Source organism: Tiliqua scincoides, chromosome 1 (genome assembly GCF_035046505.1).
Source record: "Tiliqua scincoides isolate rTilSci1 chromosome 1, rTilSci1.hap2, whole genome shotgun sequence".
In the NCBI taxonomy this organism is placed as follows: domain Eukaryota; kingdom Metazoa; phylum Chordata; class Lepidosauria; order Squamata; family Scincidae; genus Tiliqua; species Tiliqua scincoides.
In genome coordinates, this window is record NC_089821.1 from 2521105 (window position 1) to 2541861 (window position 20757).

The following is a 20757-nucleotide window of genomic DNA, read 5'->3' on the forward strand; positions in this document are numbered from 1 at the left end:
CGTGCAACTCAAAAGTCTTTTAATTCTGATATTAGGTGACGTTGCAGTCTTTTGTTGAATTAAGGGAAGGAAGCAGCCAGGTGCTTGCTTTTATTCAGCTACCAACACATTGGAGGAGTCTGGGGGCAATGGGAGGCTGTTTCCCCAGTTCCTCAGCTACTATGGCCTTCCCTCCCCCGTTGTCTGTAAATAGATGAGATTCAGTGCAGCCTTTTCTGTAACCACACTTCAAACAGTGGCAAATATTACTATGTTCAGAAGTGCACATAGCCCTAACTAGTACAAGCCTTCCCATCATTGTGGTGCTGCTGGGTTTTGCCTGATGAAGTTTGGCAAACAGAAGACGTTAAATTCCTTTTTCCCCTCAAGGTAATAATTTAAATAACAAACTGGATGGGCCTGTAGTACCAGCTCCACAAAGGAATAGCAACTCCACTTTCCTCCTTGTAAATCAACCTCTTTCTCTTTCTCTCAAATGGTGCTTGAATAAATTTGGGAACTTCCTACACTTGCAAAAATGGTTTTAAAATAGATCCAAGCAATTCTGAATTGGCGCAGTAGGAGTTTGTTGTAAGTATAAGCGTTCACTTATGTTTAGAGGAAAGTCAACATTATAAATGACAAGTGGGACCTGCCACAAACGTTACATCTCTCCAACCTTATCCAGACTTTACCCTCTCTCATTTAATTGACACTCTTAGTACTTCTACCTAGGGCAGTGGTTCCCAATGCTTTAGAAGCCTGAGGACGACTGAGGCAAACATTGGAATTGCTGTGAACATAAGAATAGCCCCACTGGATCAGGCCATAGGCCCATCTAATCCAGCTTCCTGTATCTCACAGCAGCCCACCAAATGCCCCAGGGAGCACACCAGATAACAAGAGACCTCATTCTGGTGCCCTCCCTTGCATCTGGTATTCAGACATAGCCCACTTCTAAAATCAGGAGGTTGCACATGCACATCGTGGCTTGTAACCCGTAATGGATTTTTCCTCCAGAAATTTGTCCAATCCCCTTTTAAAGGTGTCCAGACCAGATGCCATCACCACATCCTGTGGCAAGGAGTTCCACAGACCAACCACACGCTGAGTAAAGAAATATTTTCTTTTGACTGTTCTACCCCTCCCAACACTCAATTTGAGTGGTTGTCCCCTGGTTCTGGTGTTATGTGAGAGTGTAAAGAGCATCTCCCTATCCACTCTGTCCATCCCCTGCATAATTTTGTATGTCTCAATCATGTACCCCCTCAGGCACCTCTTTTCTAGGCTGAAGAGGCCCAAATGCCATAGCCTTTCCTCATAAGGAAGATGCCCCAGCCCCGTAATCATCTTAGTCGCTCTCTTTTGCACCTTCATGCAACCCCCTCTATCCCTACCACATTAAAAAATATAATTCAGTTTGGTAGCCCATGGGGGAGTGCTTGGCAAGTAACTGGAAATGCCAGCTGTGGGGGGGAGGGTCCATTCTCCACCCTCTCTGGTGGTCCATGGGGAAGCATCTCGCCAAGTGAACACTCCTCCACAGACTACCAGAAAGGGTGGAGAAAGGACCTTCCCACAGCTGGCACTTCAGCAAGTGCTGGACCACTAAAGACGGCAGAGAACAGACTACCTACAGCCACAGCCGACATTTCAGTGGTCTGTGGGGGAGCACTCACTTGGCAAGACAGTGAAAGTGATCAAAGGTGATAATTTCCCCCCCCCCCCGAAACCTCGCAGAATCACTTCTCAGGTTCCCCGGAGCATAGGTTGGGAAGCACTGGCCTAGGGAGACCCCCAAGTATGTAGAAAACACTATCTAGTCTGTGGTTTCATATACAAGTGGATAGGCATTCCTTCACCTGAGTTCACAGTTAGTACAGGTAGGTCCCAACTTAAGCACATCCAACTCACAGACGTCCCAACTTAAGGATAGCCACATTTGCACAGGGGCCGCCTGTGTGCTCTGCTGTTTTCATGCAGGCACAAAAGCACTGGTTTGTGAAGGGGAGAGAGATGCCATGTTTTGGAGACATGGAATAAGTGGGTGAAGAAGAGCCAGTACAGAACTTAGCAGAACTGTATTTGGGTGCCTCCCTGACTAAGGTAAATTGTAACCTGCTGTAAAATGCAACTAATACAGATGCAGCCTCCCACCACCACCTAAGCTGCTCTAAGACCCATTTTGCACATTACTCGACAAAAAAGCAGGGTTACTCCCATGTATGCATTCACTAGAAAGCAAATTATCTATTTTATAGATAACATATTTATAGAAATAAATCTATACGGTTTTTCACCCACTACATAAAGTTGTTCACAGTTTTGTTTGCCACTGAAGTAGGGGACTACCTGTGTGTGTGTGTATATATATATATATATATATTTTAAGGGAGTACAACTAGAGTGGGTTACAAGGTGGGTAGATTAGGCTGAAATGACCTTGGTGTATAGGAGAAAATTGATTTACAGGGAATTAAAGGTATAACAGCCTACAGATGAAATCTTTACTTGTAAAGCTTTAACTGCATTGATATTTCATATAATTGAATGTGCCTAATAAATGTTGCTTTTACCCTGTCCTGTCCCTCTGTTTGTACATGATTTGCTCAATTACTGTTTCAACATGCTTTTCTATCTTTCAAAACAAAATGTGTTTCAAATGTACAAGGCAAGCAATTGCAAGTTTCTGTCATTCTTCCAACACTTCAAAAGTATGTTTGATGTTAAATAGATCAGTCGATGATATATTTAATGCTTGCCTCCCCAAAAGTCTTATGCATGTCGGTTTTTGTCTTGAAATAACTTGGAGATGTTGCGTTTGAAAGTTGTAAAGTCTTTTAAATAAAAGTTCTTCTCATCTTAAATTTGTTCCTTGCAGGAAAAATAGACAATCTATACATTTTTTTAAACTCTTCAAATAAAAATCCACAGCACATGATGTGATCTTTTAAAAATTTCTGTTTTATAGGTGACTTTGATGAACTCATATCCAGTAATGATGATGCTGTTCTCAAAAGTATTGCCGAAGACCTTCGACATTCTTTGCCCACTGAGGCAATGCTCAACTCCGAGCCCCTTGCCATTCAAAAAGTAAGTTTAACTGTTATCTGTGTAGTAGTAAAAGCATTTTGTCTTCTGGACTCTTCACTTCTGGACTCTTCACTTGGGCTACCTAAGGCTTTATTCTGATGCTGAATGACCACTGGCAGAACTTTAGACCAGAGCAGGCCTTTAACCAGTAAACTGTGAAAATCTTCTGGTTGAAAGTGAAACTCAGCTTTGTATTGCCACCAGAACTGCAGGGAATTAACTTCACTAGCTAAGGAAGCCCCCTTGCTCTGATAGGCTAATGCTAAGCAGGTGGTCCTTGCTACTGTAAGAGCTCCCATATCAAGCCTGCTTATTGGTCTGTGAGGAAGTTCTTCCTCACCTGTTTTGCCCAACTCTTGACTGTATAGGAGCTGAGTCAGACAAGCACTTCTGTATGGTGCTGCTGGATGCTATCAGTGCTCCAGGTATGAGAACCAGGGTTGAGAGGATAGCAAAGCATCAGAATGTTTCATAGTCATCCTTTCCATAATTTAGCCAAGTGTGGGCTGCCTTGGGCACCCATGTTTGGGTGATGTATTGGATGTGAGCATCTTTTCCTCTTTCTTTTATCCCAGGGGTTTCCATACTTCTTTGGCATCTTCTGTAACTTATCTCTTGTGTGGAAGCATGTGACATGGATTTTCCTAGTACACTAAGTGCTAGTGTACTTCAAGAGTACACTAGTGTACTTCTATCTTCAAGAGGAAGCCTTTACATTTCTGTCTTCATGAGGAAGCCCTAGGTCTGGTCAGTGCTTCTCCTCAACAGGAAGTGCTATAAAGAACTCTGCCTGGGTAATGGTGATCTCGCCTGGCTCTAGCCTTTGTCTGGTTTCATATCTTGACCCAGAGTAGTGCTGCACCCAGCGTTCCATCTGCTGCGCCCGATCCTGGATGACCTCGCCTGTGGCAGACTTCAGAGGGGCAATTTTCCTCTGTGTTGGACCTAGGGCCTGCTTGATACCATCATACATCCCCTTGATGTTGCCCGTGTCAGCTGCTATCTGTATCTCGGAACAGAGCTGGAGCCAGTAGTCGTTAGCGCATCTCCTGGCAGTCTGTTGGACTTTGCTGCGAGCAGTTCGGAGGACCTGCAGGTTGCGCTCACTGGGACAGGCCTTGTATGCTGCTTGAGCTCTCCTCTTTTCCTCAATGACTGGTGTCAACTCCTCAGAGTGGGCTTCAAACCAGTCTACCGCCTTGTTGGTCTTCTTGCCGAATATGGACAAGGCGGTGTTGTAAACGGTATTCTTGAAATGTTCCCATCTGTTGGATGCGTTTGCGTCGGCCGGGCCTGGAAGAGATTCCTCAAGCGCTTGTGCAAATTCCTCCACTTTTCTCTGATCCCGGGTCTTGCTGGTATCAATGCGAGGTCTTCCTTCCTTTTTCGTGTGATACAGTCGCTTTGTTTGCAGTTTCACTCTGCTGCACACCAGGGAGTGGTCAGTGTCGCAGGCAGCACCATGATAACTGCGTGTGATCTTGATGCTGGGAAGGCTGGAGCGTCTGGTGAGGATCAGGTTGAGCTGGTGCCAGTGCTTTGATCTTGGATGTCTCCAAGAGACTCTATGTTGGGGCTTTGTGTTGAAGAACGTGTTGCTGACACAGAGACCGTGATGACAGCAAAACTCTAGCAGGCGTTGGCCATTTTCGTTCATCCTCCCAGTGCCAAACTGACCTAAGCAAGTGGGCCATGAACTGTTATCAGCACCAACTCTAGCATTGAAATCGCCGAGGATGAACAATGGCTCTTTTACAGGGATTTTCTTGACAGTGGTGGCCAGGTCATCATAGAATTTGTCTTTGGCTTCTGCTGGAGACGACAGAGTCGGTGCATAAGCACTGATGAGAGTGATAGGTCCTGCTGATGACTGGAGCTGCAGGGACAAAATTCTTTCACTTCCCACAGTAGGTGGGATGATGGATTTCAGCAGGGTATTTCTGACCACAAAGCCAACGCCATGTTCCCTGGTTTCGTTTGGTGGTTTCGTTCGATGGCTCCACATCAGACCCTTTTGACATCCGAAGCGGAGTGAAGCAGGGCTGTGTTCTTGCACCAACCTTGTTTGGGATTTTCTTCGTTGTCCTGCTGAAGCAGGCCTTTGGAACTGCAACAGAAGGCATCTATCTCCGGACCAGATCAGACGGAAAGCTCTTCAACCTCTCCAGACTGAGAGCAAAATCCAAAGTCCAGCTGAAATGTCTGCGTGACTTCCTCTTTGCCGACGATGCAGCTGTCACTACCCACTCTGCCAAAGCTCTCCAGCAGCTCATGGATCGTTTTAGCAAGGCCTGCCATGATTTTGGACTGACAATCAGCCTGAAGAAAACACAGGTCATGGTTCAGGATGTGGACTCACCTCCCTGCATTACAATTTCTGAGCATGAACTGGAGGTTGTCCATGACTTTGTGTACCTTGGCTCAACGATCTCCGACACTCATTCTCTCGATACCGAGCTAAACAAGCGCATCGGTAAAGCAGCTACCACGTTTTCCAGACTCACAAAGAGAGTCTGGTCAAACAAGAAGCTGACGGAACAAACCAAGATCCAGGTCTACAGAGCTTGCGTCCTGAGTACACTTCTGTACTGCAGCGAGTCATGGACTCTTCGCTCACAACAGGAGAGGAAACTGAGCGCTTTCCACATGCGCTGCCTCCGACGCATCCTTGCCATCACCTGGCAGGACAAAGTTCCAAACAACACAGTCCTGGAACGTGCTGGAATCCCTAGCATGTATTCACTGCTGAAACAGAGACGCCTGCGTTGGCTTGGTCATGTCGTGAGAATGGATGATGGCCGGATCCCAAAGGATCTCCTCTATGGAGAACTCGTGCAAGGAAAGCGCCCTACAGGTAGACCACAGCTGCGATACAAGGACATCTGCAAGAGGGATCTGAAGGCCTTAGGGATGGACCTCAACAAGTGGGAAACCCTGGCCTCTGAGCGGCCCGCTTGGAGGCAGGCTGTGCAGCATGGCCTTTCCCAGTTTGAAGAGACACTTTGCCAACAGTCTGAGGCTAAGAGGCAAAGAAGGAAGGCCCATAGCCAGGGAGACAGACCAGGGGCAGACTGCACTTGCTCCCGGTGTGGAAGGGATTGTCACTCCCGGATTGGCCTTTTCAGCCACACTAGATGATGTTCCAGAACCACCATTCAGAGCGTGATACCATAGTCTTTCGAGACTGAAGGTTGCCAATACTATCTTGACCCCCATTGCTCTGGCATGACTCCGGGTTCTTGGCTATCATCTCTTCTGCTGAGCATTACACGTGTTTTCACTCCACAGGCTGGTTCTGTGTTATAACAGAGGCACCATACAAAGCGTATGGACAAATTCACTCCCCATCTGACATAATGGCATGATGGCATTTATTGCCCATCTAGTTCTGAAAGTCACATGTATGGTGCTGTCCTTAGCAGTAGCTGTATCTTAACATCTTTCTATGTTACATGGAATAGAGAACCCAAGATGGAAACTGTGCAGCAACAGTTATTTTCAGATTAGCAGTTAACTTGTCACTTTTGCTATGTGAAGTGACACATAGCTGTGCCCCAGAAGAAACTGAATATTACTCCCACAGAAATTGCAACAGCGACTTCTGCCTACCATTTCCATCAAAAGACTGAATCCAGAAGGGTGGTTTGGTGGCAGGAGGATCCCAGGTCCCAAAAGAAAAGCAGAGCAAGATGCTGGGTGATTGTCCAGTGTGGACCTGCTCCTGGTATTTTGAGAGCTTTTAAGATTCCATGAAAATGGAGGAGGAATGCGTAAAACCACTTAATTTTAGGAAGCTAATATTTACACAAAGAAAACAATATTTTGAAGTTTTAAACTTCAGTTCCTGTAAGTGCAGTTCCTTATCGGTTTCTTCGAAGCCTGATTATTCCACTACCCTTGGTTACTGCAAATTGAAAACCTCTTTCCTTGTGCACTGTTAAATTCAGTGCATGGTTACCAGCAGAAAAATACCACCATGTTAAGAATTTTCAAACACAAAAGATCAGTAAATGTAATGCAAACATCCAAAAGGAAAGTGAGGAAGAGATTAAATTCGAAAGAAATATAATACTGGCTGTATGCCATTGCAGGGTGCTAGTTCCTGGGGCAAATAGGAATAGCAAGAGTCTTGAAAAAAAAGTATGGAAAATAATACAGGGAGGGGGAAGCTTTCGAAGGAGCTAAAAAGTTATATATTAGAATATAAATACACAAACAAACACACACACACACACTAAGGACGCAATCCTGAGTGCACCTTGGGCCAGCATAAGTCCCTTGCACTGGCCCAGGAGGGACACGAACATGTCGTAAAGCACGTTTGTGCCTTCTCTTGTATCAACTGGGCTGGTGCAGGGACGTGCACTGACCCACGGAGGCTTCATCCAGCCGACATGGAGAAGGGAGGCTGCATCAGCCAAGCTCAGCTGACACAGGAGTCTGGGGAGGGTGGAGAGGAGCGGAAGGGAGGGCAGAGGGTGTTCCAGGGGGCGGGTGGGCGGGCGGGCGGGGAGCAGGAGGCGGGGCTGGGACCCATCAGTTATGCCAGATCCCAACCCTGTTCCCCGAGCAGCGTGGAGTGGCTCAAAGCTGCTCCATTCTCCTCGGACTTGTCCCACCTCCTGGGGTGGCACTGGTCTGAAGAGACTCATTTGGGCTGTGGTGGTTTACCCAGGAGTAAGGGGAACAGTTTCCCCTTGTCTCTGGCTGAGCTGATTCTGGCTCCAGTCTTGCACTGGATACAGCGCAGGCCTCCTGGCCTGCCTGTTTCAGCACAAGATAGGATTGCATTGCACAGCACCCAAGATCACCGCAATTAAAAGTCATTTCAAGAAAGCACCAGCCCCCAGTGTCAGTTAAAAGTCTTCACAAATAAGAAACAGTTGAAATACAACAGCTGGAAAAGCCTGCTGATGTACAGGCTATCTATTGCTTTGCACTATGGCTAGAAAAATTATCCCTGACTTTCTTTAAATCTTTGGTGTACCTGCCTGGCAACTCATTGACCATTAAATATAACTCTGCATCCAGAGGGAAATAGAAGTTCAGTAGCTGTGCATATGCTTTGCTGGAAGGTCTAGGCATCTCTCCGGACAGGGCTGGGGGAAAAAAACCATTTGAAACACTGGGGAGCTTCTGGCAGTCAATGTGTAAAATATATATACTGTATACTGACATGGATGGTTTGGTTCCATATACAGCAGCCTCATACTTCATAAGAGATGTTCACCACTACAGTTGCAATGTGACCAGTGACATCACATTACTACCTTTTTACTTTAAAAATATGGTCTCCACTTATGTGAAAACATTGCAGGAGAGCAAGAAGCAGATTATTTCCTGTAAATACTAATTGATTGCTATGGACAGAACCGAGACTATCTGATTTAAGTCAGTTTTTTTAAAAACTGACTTCTTGTGTGTTTTAGATGCTAAAATAACAGGTAGACTATCCCCTGGTTTCTTGGGTTTATACAAAAGCAAGTATCCATATATTGGCACAGGTAGCTGACCATAACCAAATACAGTTTACAGTTAATGCAAAATTAGCTGAGAATCAAAGGCGAGTATAACCCTCCAACCCTGTTTTGTTCTTGTTTAAGTCAGTTCTGAAGTTTAGTGATCCCCGGCATGTCAAAATTGTAGGCAGCAGTGCTGGTCCCTTGGCAAAAATCCAGAAGCATTATTAATGTAATATCTCTTTTTGGAACCAATGAAAACTTAACAAAAGTGTGAGTGAGTTTTTGGGTTTTCCAAGGTTCTTGTTCAGGTTAAATGCTTTGGGGGCTTCTGAAAAGCAAACGAGTTTTCTGAAATGCTCTGAAAAATATGCAGAAGAAACACCAGCAAGCAGCCCCAGTACAATATAAGAGTTCTTTCCAACCCTACTTGGAGATGCCAGAGATTAAACAGGTGCTGTGACCTTCTGCACACAACGTGCATGCTTGACAATCATTTCCCTAAAGTAGAACACAAGATCTACAGCTTCAGCTGTATCCAAATCACCACTGGGAAAATATGCATTCCCTATACTTGTTAAATGTTGTGCATGTGCTTTTCTCTTTCAGTTAAATCAGCAAACAAAACCCACAGTTCATATTGATGCATTCCTTTATGATGATGATTGTATTGACTCATTGTGTAAAGAAGGGAAGATGAGCAGAAACTTCTGTCTAAGTTGTGGTTCGCATCAGACAGCTCCATTAGGTAAGCATTTACATTAGCGGTTTTCAAACTCTCAGGGAGTTTGAAGTGGATTGCGCTCCACTTCTGGTTTAGCAAAAGTGGAATGCGATTGCTCCACTTTCACTTCTAAAGCATCAGGGAGCCCTGCAGAAGGTTGTGCAGGATCTTAGGGATCACACCGCTGCCTCCTCCCTGCCTCCTGGCTGCCCCCGCCCCTTAAGGGGGCAGAGACCAGGGCCCACAGGCTGGGTTGTCGCGACGCCCCAGTTTGAAAAGCCCTGATTTATATGATACTGGCCATATTGCAGCATTGGTCGATATAGGTCTTTGCAGTAGAATCCACGGCTTGTTCCTAAATCCAATATGTAACCTCTTCAGGATCTTGTTGGCCCATGTTTGCCTTGTGGAGCCCAGTGACTTGTGAGCTACAGAAGTATCTGTCAGTCCCTGGCTTTATGAATAGGAAATAAGGCAAAGTAAGTCAAAAGCAATCAGAAGATTGAGAAACTGGGGAATTGCTCATTCAGTGCATCATAGTGGATGGCAGCCACCGCATCCTGAACTGGAAAGGATCAGCAAGGACACTAAAGCTAATCTTTGTTTGGTGCTCCCAAGAAAGGCGGAACCCATGAAGCCTGAGGCAGGAACATGTCATAGTACTAATTATGATGGACATTTTGCTGGTTTTGATTTGGGTGTTTTGTGTATGTGGTGGGTTTTTTTTCCCTTTCCAACCACTGTTCAACCCACCCACTCCCAGTTTGGGACTCCACGCAAGAACTGCTGACATGAAAAATTGCCTCTAGAGGAATGGCTGGGGTGGAGTTTGAAAATAACAGTCTAATATCTGGAGCTAATATACATGTCTGTTCTCTAAATAGCTATGTCTGTTTTTAAAAAGGGTGACGTTGACTAAGCATATGTTTCCCATAATTCATTGTGGTGTTTTTTAACAAAGAAGAGGTGGTAACCTAGGATAAATTCTTGACTTTAACTTCCCCTCCCACTTCCAAACATATCAGTTGGAAGTAGGTCTCCTGTACTTCCACTGATATTGTTTGCATGTAATGGCAAGGTCCAAAGCCCCACATTAGCAGAACATGAATTAAATGACATAGTTGACAGTGGTTGACTATTGTTCCAGCCATGCTTTTAATTTTGCTTTTTTTCTGCAGAGTTCATTTCTCATTCCTTTTCCATCGCGGAACTGAAGTTTCTGTATCAACATGTACTGCCTGATCTGACAGGAAAGATTGTGGTTGATGTTGGCTCCAGACTTGGCGCAGTGCTCTTTGGGGTAAAAATTAGTCTAGAAATATGTTCACAAATTCAGTTATGCATTTTTTCCTTTTTCTGGTGTTTATTCTCATTCTCTCAGGGCCAGTCCTATTCAACCTTCCAGTGCTGATGCAGCCATGCCTGGGGTATATGTGCGCTGCATCCAGTGGTGGAGAGGCAGTCACAGAGGCCTCCTTAAGGTCTTCACCATTTGCTACCTTATCTCGAGGCTGCATTGCAACTGCATCAGTGCGAGAAAGCTGGATAGGACTGGGCCCTCATGCTGGCCTGCAGATATATTGTTTTCTGTTAATCTGTCTGGCTGAAAATCATCTCCACATTTTGAGTAGCATGCTAATGGATTTCACTGTCCAGATCCAGGTAAGTGATCTAACTTTAACTGTGGTTTGTTCAAACAAACCAGGATCTGAAATCACTTGAATCCTGAGTTGTTTAAAACTAACAATCCATAGTTAAAACTAAGCACAGTGCCCTGAGTTTGGGTATTGTGCAGTTAGGATTCATTTAAAATTGAAAGCAGAAGTTTTCCATCTCCTCTTCCAGGGTATTGAGGAGAAGGAGAGAGGAATGCCTCGCATGAGAGTTTGTGGCTCTCCCATGCTCAGTTGTGATAATCAAAACCTTAGTGTGGGTTATTGTCTGTCTGAATTCACCCATACATTCTTTTCCATAAATCAAAAAGCATTGATGGGTATCTCAATGGCTTTTTAAACATGATTATCAATGTTGCAGGATTTTGCTGACCAACTATTCTTTCTCTCCTTCCTTTTTATAAATTGTGCTGGCTGCATATTTTAATTTGGGACAGATTTAATTATGTTACTCACACATTTGTCCTTAATAGGTCTTTTTTTTGGGGGGGGGGATCTCTTGTTTAGCAGTGATATAAACAGTGTGCATATACAGTATTTTATATAAAGAAATGAAGATTTGGTTTTAATTTAATAGTCATTGTTTGATTACACCATAAGGGCAGCATGTGTGTAAAGTTGAACTTCTCAAACTTCATCAGTAAGAACCTTCCTAATAGTATTGGGGGGAGGGGCCATATAGTTCAGAGGTAGAACACATGTGTTGTATGCAGGGTGTCCCAGATGCAATCTCCAGTTAAAAGCATCTTTGGTTGTCTCTGCCTCAGGCTTTTTTAGGGCTGCTGCCAGAAATCAAAAGTTGTTGGATTCAGTGTTGGTTTCTGCCTAATTTTATCCTAAGTAGAAATAGTTTGTTAATCATTGGCCTCCTTATTGGAAAACACAAGTTTTGAGTGGTAATAAAATGGTAGATGTCTTGATGAAGCATCCATATGTTTAAGAAACAGTTTTTTTCCATCATATTCTTGGCTTCGAATATATTTGTGGATGTTTGCCCTGTTTTATCTGCAGAGACTGTTCTCTAGGTAGAGGGTTAAAAGGTTTCAGAAAGGTGCAAAGGGGTTGGCAAGTAAACAAAACCAATATTTGTGGTTGCCTTTCCTTGGATCCTTCTCCATGTTTTGGAAGCAATTCTTATTGCCTGAAGCTTTAGTTTCATGTGATGATTGATTTTACATTTCTGTTGATTCCCAGTAGCAAAGCTAGGGGGGGGTGGCGGCGCAGTAAATACAGCAGGCACCACAATATGTCCTGTAGTGGCCTCTCCCACTCACCTGTGAAGCCATTTACAAAATTATGCAGGGGATGGACAGAGTGGATGGAGAGATGCTCTTTACACTCTCACATAACACCAGAACCAGAGAACATCCGATAAAATTGAGTGTTGGGAGAGTTAGGACAGACAAAAGAAATTATTTCTTTACTCAGCGTGTGGTTGGTCTGTGGAACTCCTTGCCACAGGATGTGGTGATGGCATCTGGCCTGGATGCCTTTAAAAGGGGATTGGACAAGTTTCTGGAGGAAAAATCCATTACAGGTTACAAGCCATGATGTGCATGTACAACCTCCTGATTTTAGAAATGGGCTATGTCAGAAGGCCAGATGCAAGGGAGGGCACCAGGATGAGGTTATCTGGTGTGCTCCTTGGGGCATTTGGTGGGCCGCTGTGAGATACAGGAAGCTGGACTAGATGGGCCTATGGCCTGATCCAGTGGGGCTGTTCTGATGTTCTTAACTACAATTCCCAGGAAGCCTTGCAGGTCTCTTGTTATCTGGTGTGCTCCCTGGGGCATTTGGTGGGCCGCTGTGACGTACAGGAAGCTGGACTAGATGGGCCTATGGCCTGATCCAGTGGGGCTGTTCTTATGTTCTTCTGTCCATTTGGGGCAGTGACTGCAGTGACAGGCACACTAAGCTACTTTTGATTCCTGAAATGCACACATCCCTCAACTTTTCTTCTTTTTATTCTAGGGCTATTTTTATAGTTCAGCCTCTCAAATCTATGGTGTTGAAATGAATGCAGACTTTTGCCATTTGCAGGAAGTAATTGTTGCAAAATACCAACTGGATGACAGAATAAAGGTGATGCAGCGCAACTGACCATTTTTCTAGAAATGTTTATCAAATCTACATTGCCACTGAATAAATGTGTATTTTCTGGTGATGCAGTACCAGCTCAATCACACAGACATCCAGTATAACTTAAAACAATGTTTTTAAAAAAAAATATGACTGGAACCCAGACCAAACGTGCAAAAAACCACATGGCAATGAACATTTCCCACGAAATTACTTCATCTTGCAAACTACGGCTTTTCCACTTCTATAGGTCTCCTAACTGGAAGTGCTTGCATTAAATGTGGGGCTTCCTTCCCTTAATTATTTCTTTTCTTTCCTCACCCCGCTTGGTTCCCCTCACAGAGACTCTGACCTTCCAAAGCGTGGCTAAAGAAACAGGAGATACGGGGTGTGTGTGTTTTGCTTCCACTCTTGGTGTTCAGTTGGAGCAGGTGCCTGAGGTTGAGGGGGGACTCATCAGAGGTGCTGGGCTGCTTCTGCTGTATGTGCACAAAGTGCTAAAGCTTCATCAGTCTGACCCTTGGCCAAAAAAAAGGCAGCTTCGATCTCTTTTACTCAACACCAGAAGAAGGTGACACTGAGAGTAATGGGGGTGGAAACAGAGCAGGGAAAAGTGCCTCTGACACAATCCTATTCATGCCTAGTCCATTGTGCTCAATGGGGCTTACTCCTGGGAAAGTACGTATAGGATGGCAGACCAGGCAGCAAGAGGAGACAGTGATGCGCCTTTCCTGCCCCCCTTCTCCTTTAGCGGTCTCCTCCCCTTGTGACCTTGTCCCCCCTCTTTCAGCTCCCCCCCGCCTGATAGTCCAACTGATCCATAGACCAAGAGAGAGGTATGGCACTTTTTTCTCCACAAGTGAGGAAAGGAGCTTTCTGACACAACTCTATGCATACTTTCTCAAAAGTAAGCACAGAAAATAGAAGGCACATGCATCATGCTGTCATTTGCAAGAGCTGGACATTTACTGCCTTCGGGGGAAGCCATTGACAAGTGCTGCTGGTTGCAGACAGAAAACAAGAAGGCTGCTGCAAGATGATTGGGAGCATAGGAAGAGGAGGGGACAACCTGGCTCTAGCCACAAAGAAAGCTCTGGATTGTGGTGAACATGTGGTTGCAAATCCTACATGGGTAGAAATGCACAGATGCTATTCCTACAGGATAGCTGCACACTTGGTCTGGGCCTAGTTTGATTCAAAACCTGGGTCGTAGCAGTCTCTGTCCTGTACATGAAGTTCTAGTGCTAAAAAGAAGCCAGGAAAATGGAATGAAATATGTATTCAGAATATTAAAAGTGAATATTTGTTAAAAGGTGTAGCATTTTAATAAAGTGATTTGAGGTCTTTTCCTGACTGATAATGCTTGGCATTTGTAGTGCACTAAAAGTGTTCGAAAGTGCTTTACGTGCCTTGGCTTGTTATAATGCTTGCACCAACTGTGCATGAAAGTGAGCATTATCCTGACACTGCATTGTGGGGGGCTAAGGCTGAGTGGGAGGAGCTTGTCAAAGTCCTCCCAGGGAACTCCTGGTAGACGCAAGATTTAAATTCTCTATTAGTGCTTTCAAGTAGGTAGAGAGTATAATGGTTCTTAGCTGTCTTCTAGCCAGTGGCATAGCTAAGGGGGTGCAGGCGGTAGCAGTTGCACCAGGCATCAAGCTTTAGGGGGGCAACAAACTGAGCTTGACATTAGTGACCAAAATTGTGAAAATCTTGGTATGTATGAATAATACCATCATATTATATATCGTTGGAAAGGGAATTTAATGCAGAGTGCAATGAAACAAACCGCACTGGAATATCTGTATTCTATCAAAAGTTATGGCCAATTAACCAGAAAATAAAAACACAACTGCCTTGTGGAACAAAAAGTAGATTTGCTTAACTCCAAACTGACCTATGAGACTGTTTGTTCTGAGTGCCAATGAGATGTTGCTATGATACAGCATGGAACCAATAACTTTTTATTTATTTAATTAATTAATTAAATTTGATTTTGTCATGCAGGGGGGCTACAAAATGTTCTTTGACCCCAGGTTGTATATAGATGCCTTAGCTATGCCACTGACTGGGGGGAGGCAGCATAGCAAGTGGGTGGTGAGCTGCTGGGGGGAGGAGGTGGGTTCCTCCCAATTTTCACTTTTTAAAAAGCCTGGGTGTGATGTCACTTCTGGTTGTGACATCACTTCCGGGGCCACATTTTGAGCTTGGCACTGGGCTATGCAATCATTAGCTACGCCACTGCTTCTAGCCACTAAGCTACACCAGCAAATGCAGGAACTAATACAGATACAAAGCATTTTGGCTTTATCATTTATTTCATCTTATCTCATTAGAGTGTTACCTAATCATTGGGTACCACCCACTGATTGAGAGTTCCTAGGATGAGGCAGAAGTTTCTTTCCCCTCTGACAATTCATTTTCAACTAATGTCTATGATATTCTTTCATCTGCAGCTCTCTTAATAGTTTTCAGTTTAATTCAATTGCATTTTTAAAATGACATAAATGGTAACATACCTTATTGAAAAGCTACCTTAAAATGTGTTGATTTGGTGAGAGTTCAAAATCTTGAAAAGATTCTGCAGGAGAGCAGTTAAAGCAGGTTATTCTCATCTGTAGTTTTTAGTGGAGACTGTCTGTCTAGCAACAATCTTTCATGTTAAAAACGTGTAAAATGCTTTTTCCTTCAGGTGCTTAATGCAGACATTTGTACTCAGGCTTCACTTCTTCAGAATGCTGACGTTGTTGTAATGAATAATGTCTTTGAATATTTTCTTGACAGATCAGAACAGGCCAGGTAAGCTGTGTGTTCTATAAATTTCTAGAAACTAGAAATACAAGTAACTTTTTCCTTCCCACTTTTTTTTAAAGTCAGACCTGATGAAAACCTACATAAACACAGGTTTTAAACATTATCAGATATAGTACTTTAGATTTGGATGCAAAATGTTGTTTGAGTTAATGGACAAATATGATCTAAAGAGTTCACCAAAAAGTAGTCTTTCCTAGACTTTATAGCAGCAGCCCTGATAACAATTTTAAATTGGAACTAGTCCATTTTCTCCTCTTGTTGCTCAATGACATTCAAAAAATTAGGACGTTACGCTCATGGAGAAACTTACCAACTTGCAAACTTGGCAGAAGAAACTGTTTTCATGAAATCTGGTTGCTATTTTTTTTTTAACATGCATTGAAAACATTCTGGCATGCAACAGACCATGGCTATATGAAATGCTGCATACTAGACTGATAGTAATTTATGATTAAAGTCACAGTACTTACTAACATAAGAACATCCCCACTGGATCAGGCCATAAGCCCATCTAGTTCAGCTTCCTGTATCTCACAGTGGCCCACCAAATGCCCCAGGGAGCACACCAGATAACAAGAGACCTGTATCCTGGTGCCCTCCCTTGCATCTGGCATTCTGACATCAGGAGGTTGCACATACACATCATGGCTTGTAACCCGTAATGGATTTTTCCTCCAGAAACTTGTCCAATCCCCTTTTAAAGGCGTCCAGGCCAGATGCCATCACCACATCCTGTGGCAAGGAGTTCCACTAACCAACCACACGCTGAGTAAAGAAATATTTTCTTTTGTCTGTCCTAACTCTCCCAACACTAACTTTTAGTGGATGTCCCCTGGTTCTAGTGTTATGTGAGAGGGTAATGAACATCTCTCTATCCACTTTATCCTTCCCATGCATAATTTTGTATGTCTCAATCATGTCTCTTTTCTAGACTGAAGAGGCCCAAACGCTGTAGCCTTTCCTCATAGGGAAGGTGCCCCAGCCCAGTAATCAGCTTAGTCGCTCTCTTTTGCACCTTTTCCATTTCTGCTATGTCCTTTTTGAGATGTGACCAGTTCACTCTGCTCTTTGTACTTGGTGAACTAGAACTGTGTACTAGATCACTCTGCTCTTTGCATTTGGTGTTTCCTGTTGTGGTAGTGGTTCTCTTAGATTGTTATAGCAAAGCAGTTGATAAGATTGGTTGGGTATATGTTGTTAATATGTTTGGTTTGCAAGGATTTATTTTTAACACAAAGTTTTAGCTATTAAAAATGAATTCAGCAGCTAAAATGTGAGCAGAGGGATCAGAGAAGTCTAATCTGATTTGATTCTGATGTAGGAAGAATACAACTCATGTTCCATTTGAAACCAGACTGTAGGTTCTATAAAAACTCTTACAGTTTTCACTCTTAATAGTTACTGTAACTATTCCACAAAACAGCATGACCTTCAATTGTATTTGACTAGTTTTTTTATTAGTAGTTATGCTATCGCCAGCAAATATAGTAATGCGTTGTTTTGTTTCTGGGACAAAGTACCTTGATTATAATATCACACAATAAGGTTATAATTAATCCTATACACACTTACCTGGGAGTAAATGCTATGGAACTCAGTGCAGTGTACTTCTGAGTAGACATGTATAGGATTGCACTGTAATGCATAGATGTATGAAAAAATTTATATGCAATAGGAAACCCAACTTGACACTGTATTCCACAAAAGATTGTAGTGTTTATGTAGGCTAACTTAGGCTTCTGATGTTGTATTCTTAGGATTAGTGTGGGTGTCAAACATGCATTGTTGTGTGTATGCATGTACTAAGAGAGAACTGGAAAGAAGAGAATTGATTTCTCTGTCTCGAAATGGTACCCCAAGAAAAAGAAGCTAGTGGCATTACTACAACTTTGTTTTACAATTGTCCTTTCATTACCTCATGAGTCATGCCCGAAAACCTTTCAGGCAATAATCTTCTCTTTGCAGATCGACCATTTTTGACTCAGAGAGTCCAGTTAATAAGTACTGAACAAACACTGTATGTCAAAGCTTCTTTCCTGGCATTCAGCCTCAGGTTCTCTCCACCTTCTTCACTGTAAACCTTTGGGACAGCATACAGGACTCTGAAAACTGTCCTCCTCCAGATTGTAGACCAGTCCTCTTGAAATAATGATAGCTCCACTTTGTTGGACTGTGTTGGGTTGTTCTGTACTTGAAGGGGTTGCTTCATACAAAATCTAAAATATTTCTTTTGAAGATCCTGGGAATTTATCAGTCAAAATGTAAGGAAGAAGGGCTCCTTATTAGTGACAGTCCCATGCCTGGAGGAATCTCTTTCAGATCTTCAGGTGAGTGGTTGTTTTCCAAACTATTTACCTATCAGGCCTTTCATTTGATAATGAAGGTAGTTCATGTGGGGGAATTCCTAATGATTTTATCATTAACTGCTATAGCTGTTGATCAGGAATAAAGTTTTGCCTGTGGAAGAGGCAGTGTGGTCTAGTTAAATGACAACAACTCCGAGGTCAGTTTGGTTGCTGATTCTTGTGTAAAGAATCTTGTGTTCTTTAAAGACTGATTTCCTTCTGAGGACTTTTGGGTAGTAAAACCCATTTCATCAGATTAATGAATGGTTATCCTCAGTTATTAGATAGCAGATCCACACCCCAGCTCAGCTTTTGTGTGTGTGATGTCAGGGAAGGCAGGATATAAATCTGCTAAATACGTGGAGGGGTGGTGGTGGTGGAAAGAGAAAATGGTGAGTAGAAGAATGAAAAGGCCAGCTGCAGCATTTGTACTTTCAAAACTAATACTTGTAGAGAGAGTGAGAAGTTTGTGCCGCTGCTGTTCACGATCTAAATGAATAGAATCAAATGTGCTGATACAGCTGACTTGAGCAATTTCACTTGGGAGCCTCACTTTGATGTCTCTGCCATTTGGAGAGCAGGCTTGGGCTGCAGGCCACCTTCCTGCATTCTGATTCGTGTTCAGTTTCTGTTGCTTTTTATTTATTTCCTCCAGCCTGCTCTTTAAGCTCTGTCAGAAGCATAAGCACAGCTTGGTATACCATGTGCTGATTACTGTTTTGGACATGATTATACAGGGTTGCTTTTTTTGCTGTAGATAATCTTACAAAATACCTCACAAGTCTAGAAGAGAAGGGCAGTATTGCTTCTGCCATCTACTGAAACAGCCTGATTGCAACAGATTTGCATGATTGCTCAAGAAATAACTGAAATGGAGCAGATTAAACACAACAACTTGGGTATTACCCAAGTGTGCTTCTTGCCACTTTTGCAACATGACAGAGGTAGCAGAACAGATAAGAAAATGCAAGGGCACAGTGGCTTCCTCCATGCTATGATATCCTAGGATCATCAGTTGCTTGTTCCTCTCCAGTGCAGTGCTGCTAAACATCACGCAAACAGGGTCCCTGTTGTGTCCACCTTGATTCTCAGAGGGAAAATAGACCTGCTTACTGCACTCCAAAACAGTGTTCTATACATGAGATTTCATTTTCCTGCTTACTCCTCTGAGCTGGCATGACTGTGGTTCTCTCAGCTTCACTAGTTAGAAGATGTAAGCATGTATTGTTTGAGGATAGCCGTAAGGACCATTGACGATAGAGGATGTTGATGACTTTGGCAGAGCTGGTGGAAGGAAATTTGCTCTGGTTATGCCAAAAGCATAACATTTGGCCAGCATTAACTGGTATGAGAGAGCCATAGAGTGACACTTCAAGCAGGCTGCACAAGCAAGACACAACAAATAGGTAAATGAGACCTTCTTGTCATTCTTATACACAGCCTATGGCCAAAACCAGTGTATATTTCCCTTTATGCTCTGGACACAGAACTTTTTTCTCAGGTCAGAGAGCTTTAAATGGAAGGCCACTTTTGGTACTGAAACTTCACAAAACAGGAGCTTTCAGAGAACTGAATCTTTATTATTTAATAAACATCTCTACTGCCATTGAGCTGTTGTGTAAAACAACCACAAGGTTCTCATGTTCTACGCAGACTTTGCCACATAGTTAAAGGGTTCCGAACTCAGAGAACCCATGAATGACCCAGGACAAAAAGCTTCACCCATCAAGGGGAGGAAGAAAATGTATCTTCCTCCCCGTGGACTGTATCCTCAGCTCCTTGGGACGCTTTCCTCTCTGCTGTTTTTGGCAATATTCACCCCACACACAACCTTCCATGCCACATCCAACACTGTTCCCACAAGATGCTCAATGCATTGAGATCTATCTTGCATATACCACTTAGGCTCATCCACAGTACAAAAGCATGCTAAGAATTGTGTTCACCAAAAGATCATCATGGTGGAATCCCCTTGAAGTTAGTCCTGAATAACTGATGTGCCATTAGTGTGTCTTATTGATATCAGTGGTGCTTAGTCATGATTAACTTCCTTTGGATACAACCTTGTAACTGTATCCTTTTAATAAACCTGCCTTCATCTGTGATAATGAGATTATATGCCCTGGAAGCAGACTCCAATATTACAGCACTTCACTTCTTCATTTTTTTTTCAGGTGAACATTCAGCTGAACCATTGGGTAGAATCAATGCCATTGGATTACGATGTATTCTTGGAAGAAGACATTGATAGAGATGCTCTTGAACAAATTTCCTTGTACAGGATTATCTAGTATAAATACTTACTGACACTTGTCTGTGTAGATTTGCTGTTTGCACAACAATGGTCTATAGTAGCACTTCAGTCAACAGTGCGTGACAGAAACAACACTTGGTGTCAGGAAAAATCACCAGATAAGCCATACATATTTTTGGTTATCCAAATAAAGGGGGTTAAATGGGAATCTCTTTGGTTCAGGTACTGTATGTGCTACATTCTCTAAAACATGTTTCTTCTTTGAATTAGAAGTAGTTTCATTTTCCCTGGTGTTTAAATTGCCCCAAATGATGTACAGTAAGGATGAATTTCTGTG

The 20757-nt window shown here is 43.2% G+C and overlaps 1 protein-coding gene across 1 annotated transcript in view; it reads left to right on the plus strand.

The window, feature by feature from the left end:
* Positions 1 to 20475, plus strand: part of LOC136659918 (uncharacterized) — a 28345-nt gene extending 7870 nt beyond the window's left edge. Inside the window, exons 2-8 of the mRNA XM_066636793.1 lie at positions 2951 to 3072; positions 9141 to 9279; positions 10434 to 10555; positions 12900 to 13010; positions 15700 to 15806; positions 18058 to 18148; positions 20341 to 20475. Of these exons, the coding sequence (XP_066492890.1) occupies positions 2951 to 3072; positions 9141 to 9279; positions 10434 to 10555; positions 12900 to 13010; positions 15700 to 15806; positions 18058 to 18148; positions 20341 to 20457 (809 nt within the window). The 3' untranslated portion in view covers positions 20458 to 20475. The remainder of the gene's footprint in view (positions 1 to 2950; positions 3073 to 9140; positions 9280 to 10433; positions 10556 to 12899; positions 13011 to 15699; positions 15807 to 18057; positions 18149 to 20340) is intronic.
* The last annotated feature ends 282 nt before the right edge of the window (positions 20476 to 20757 follow it).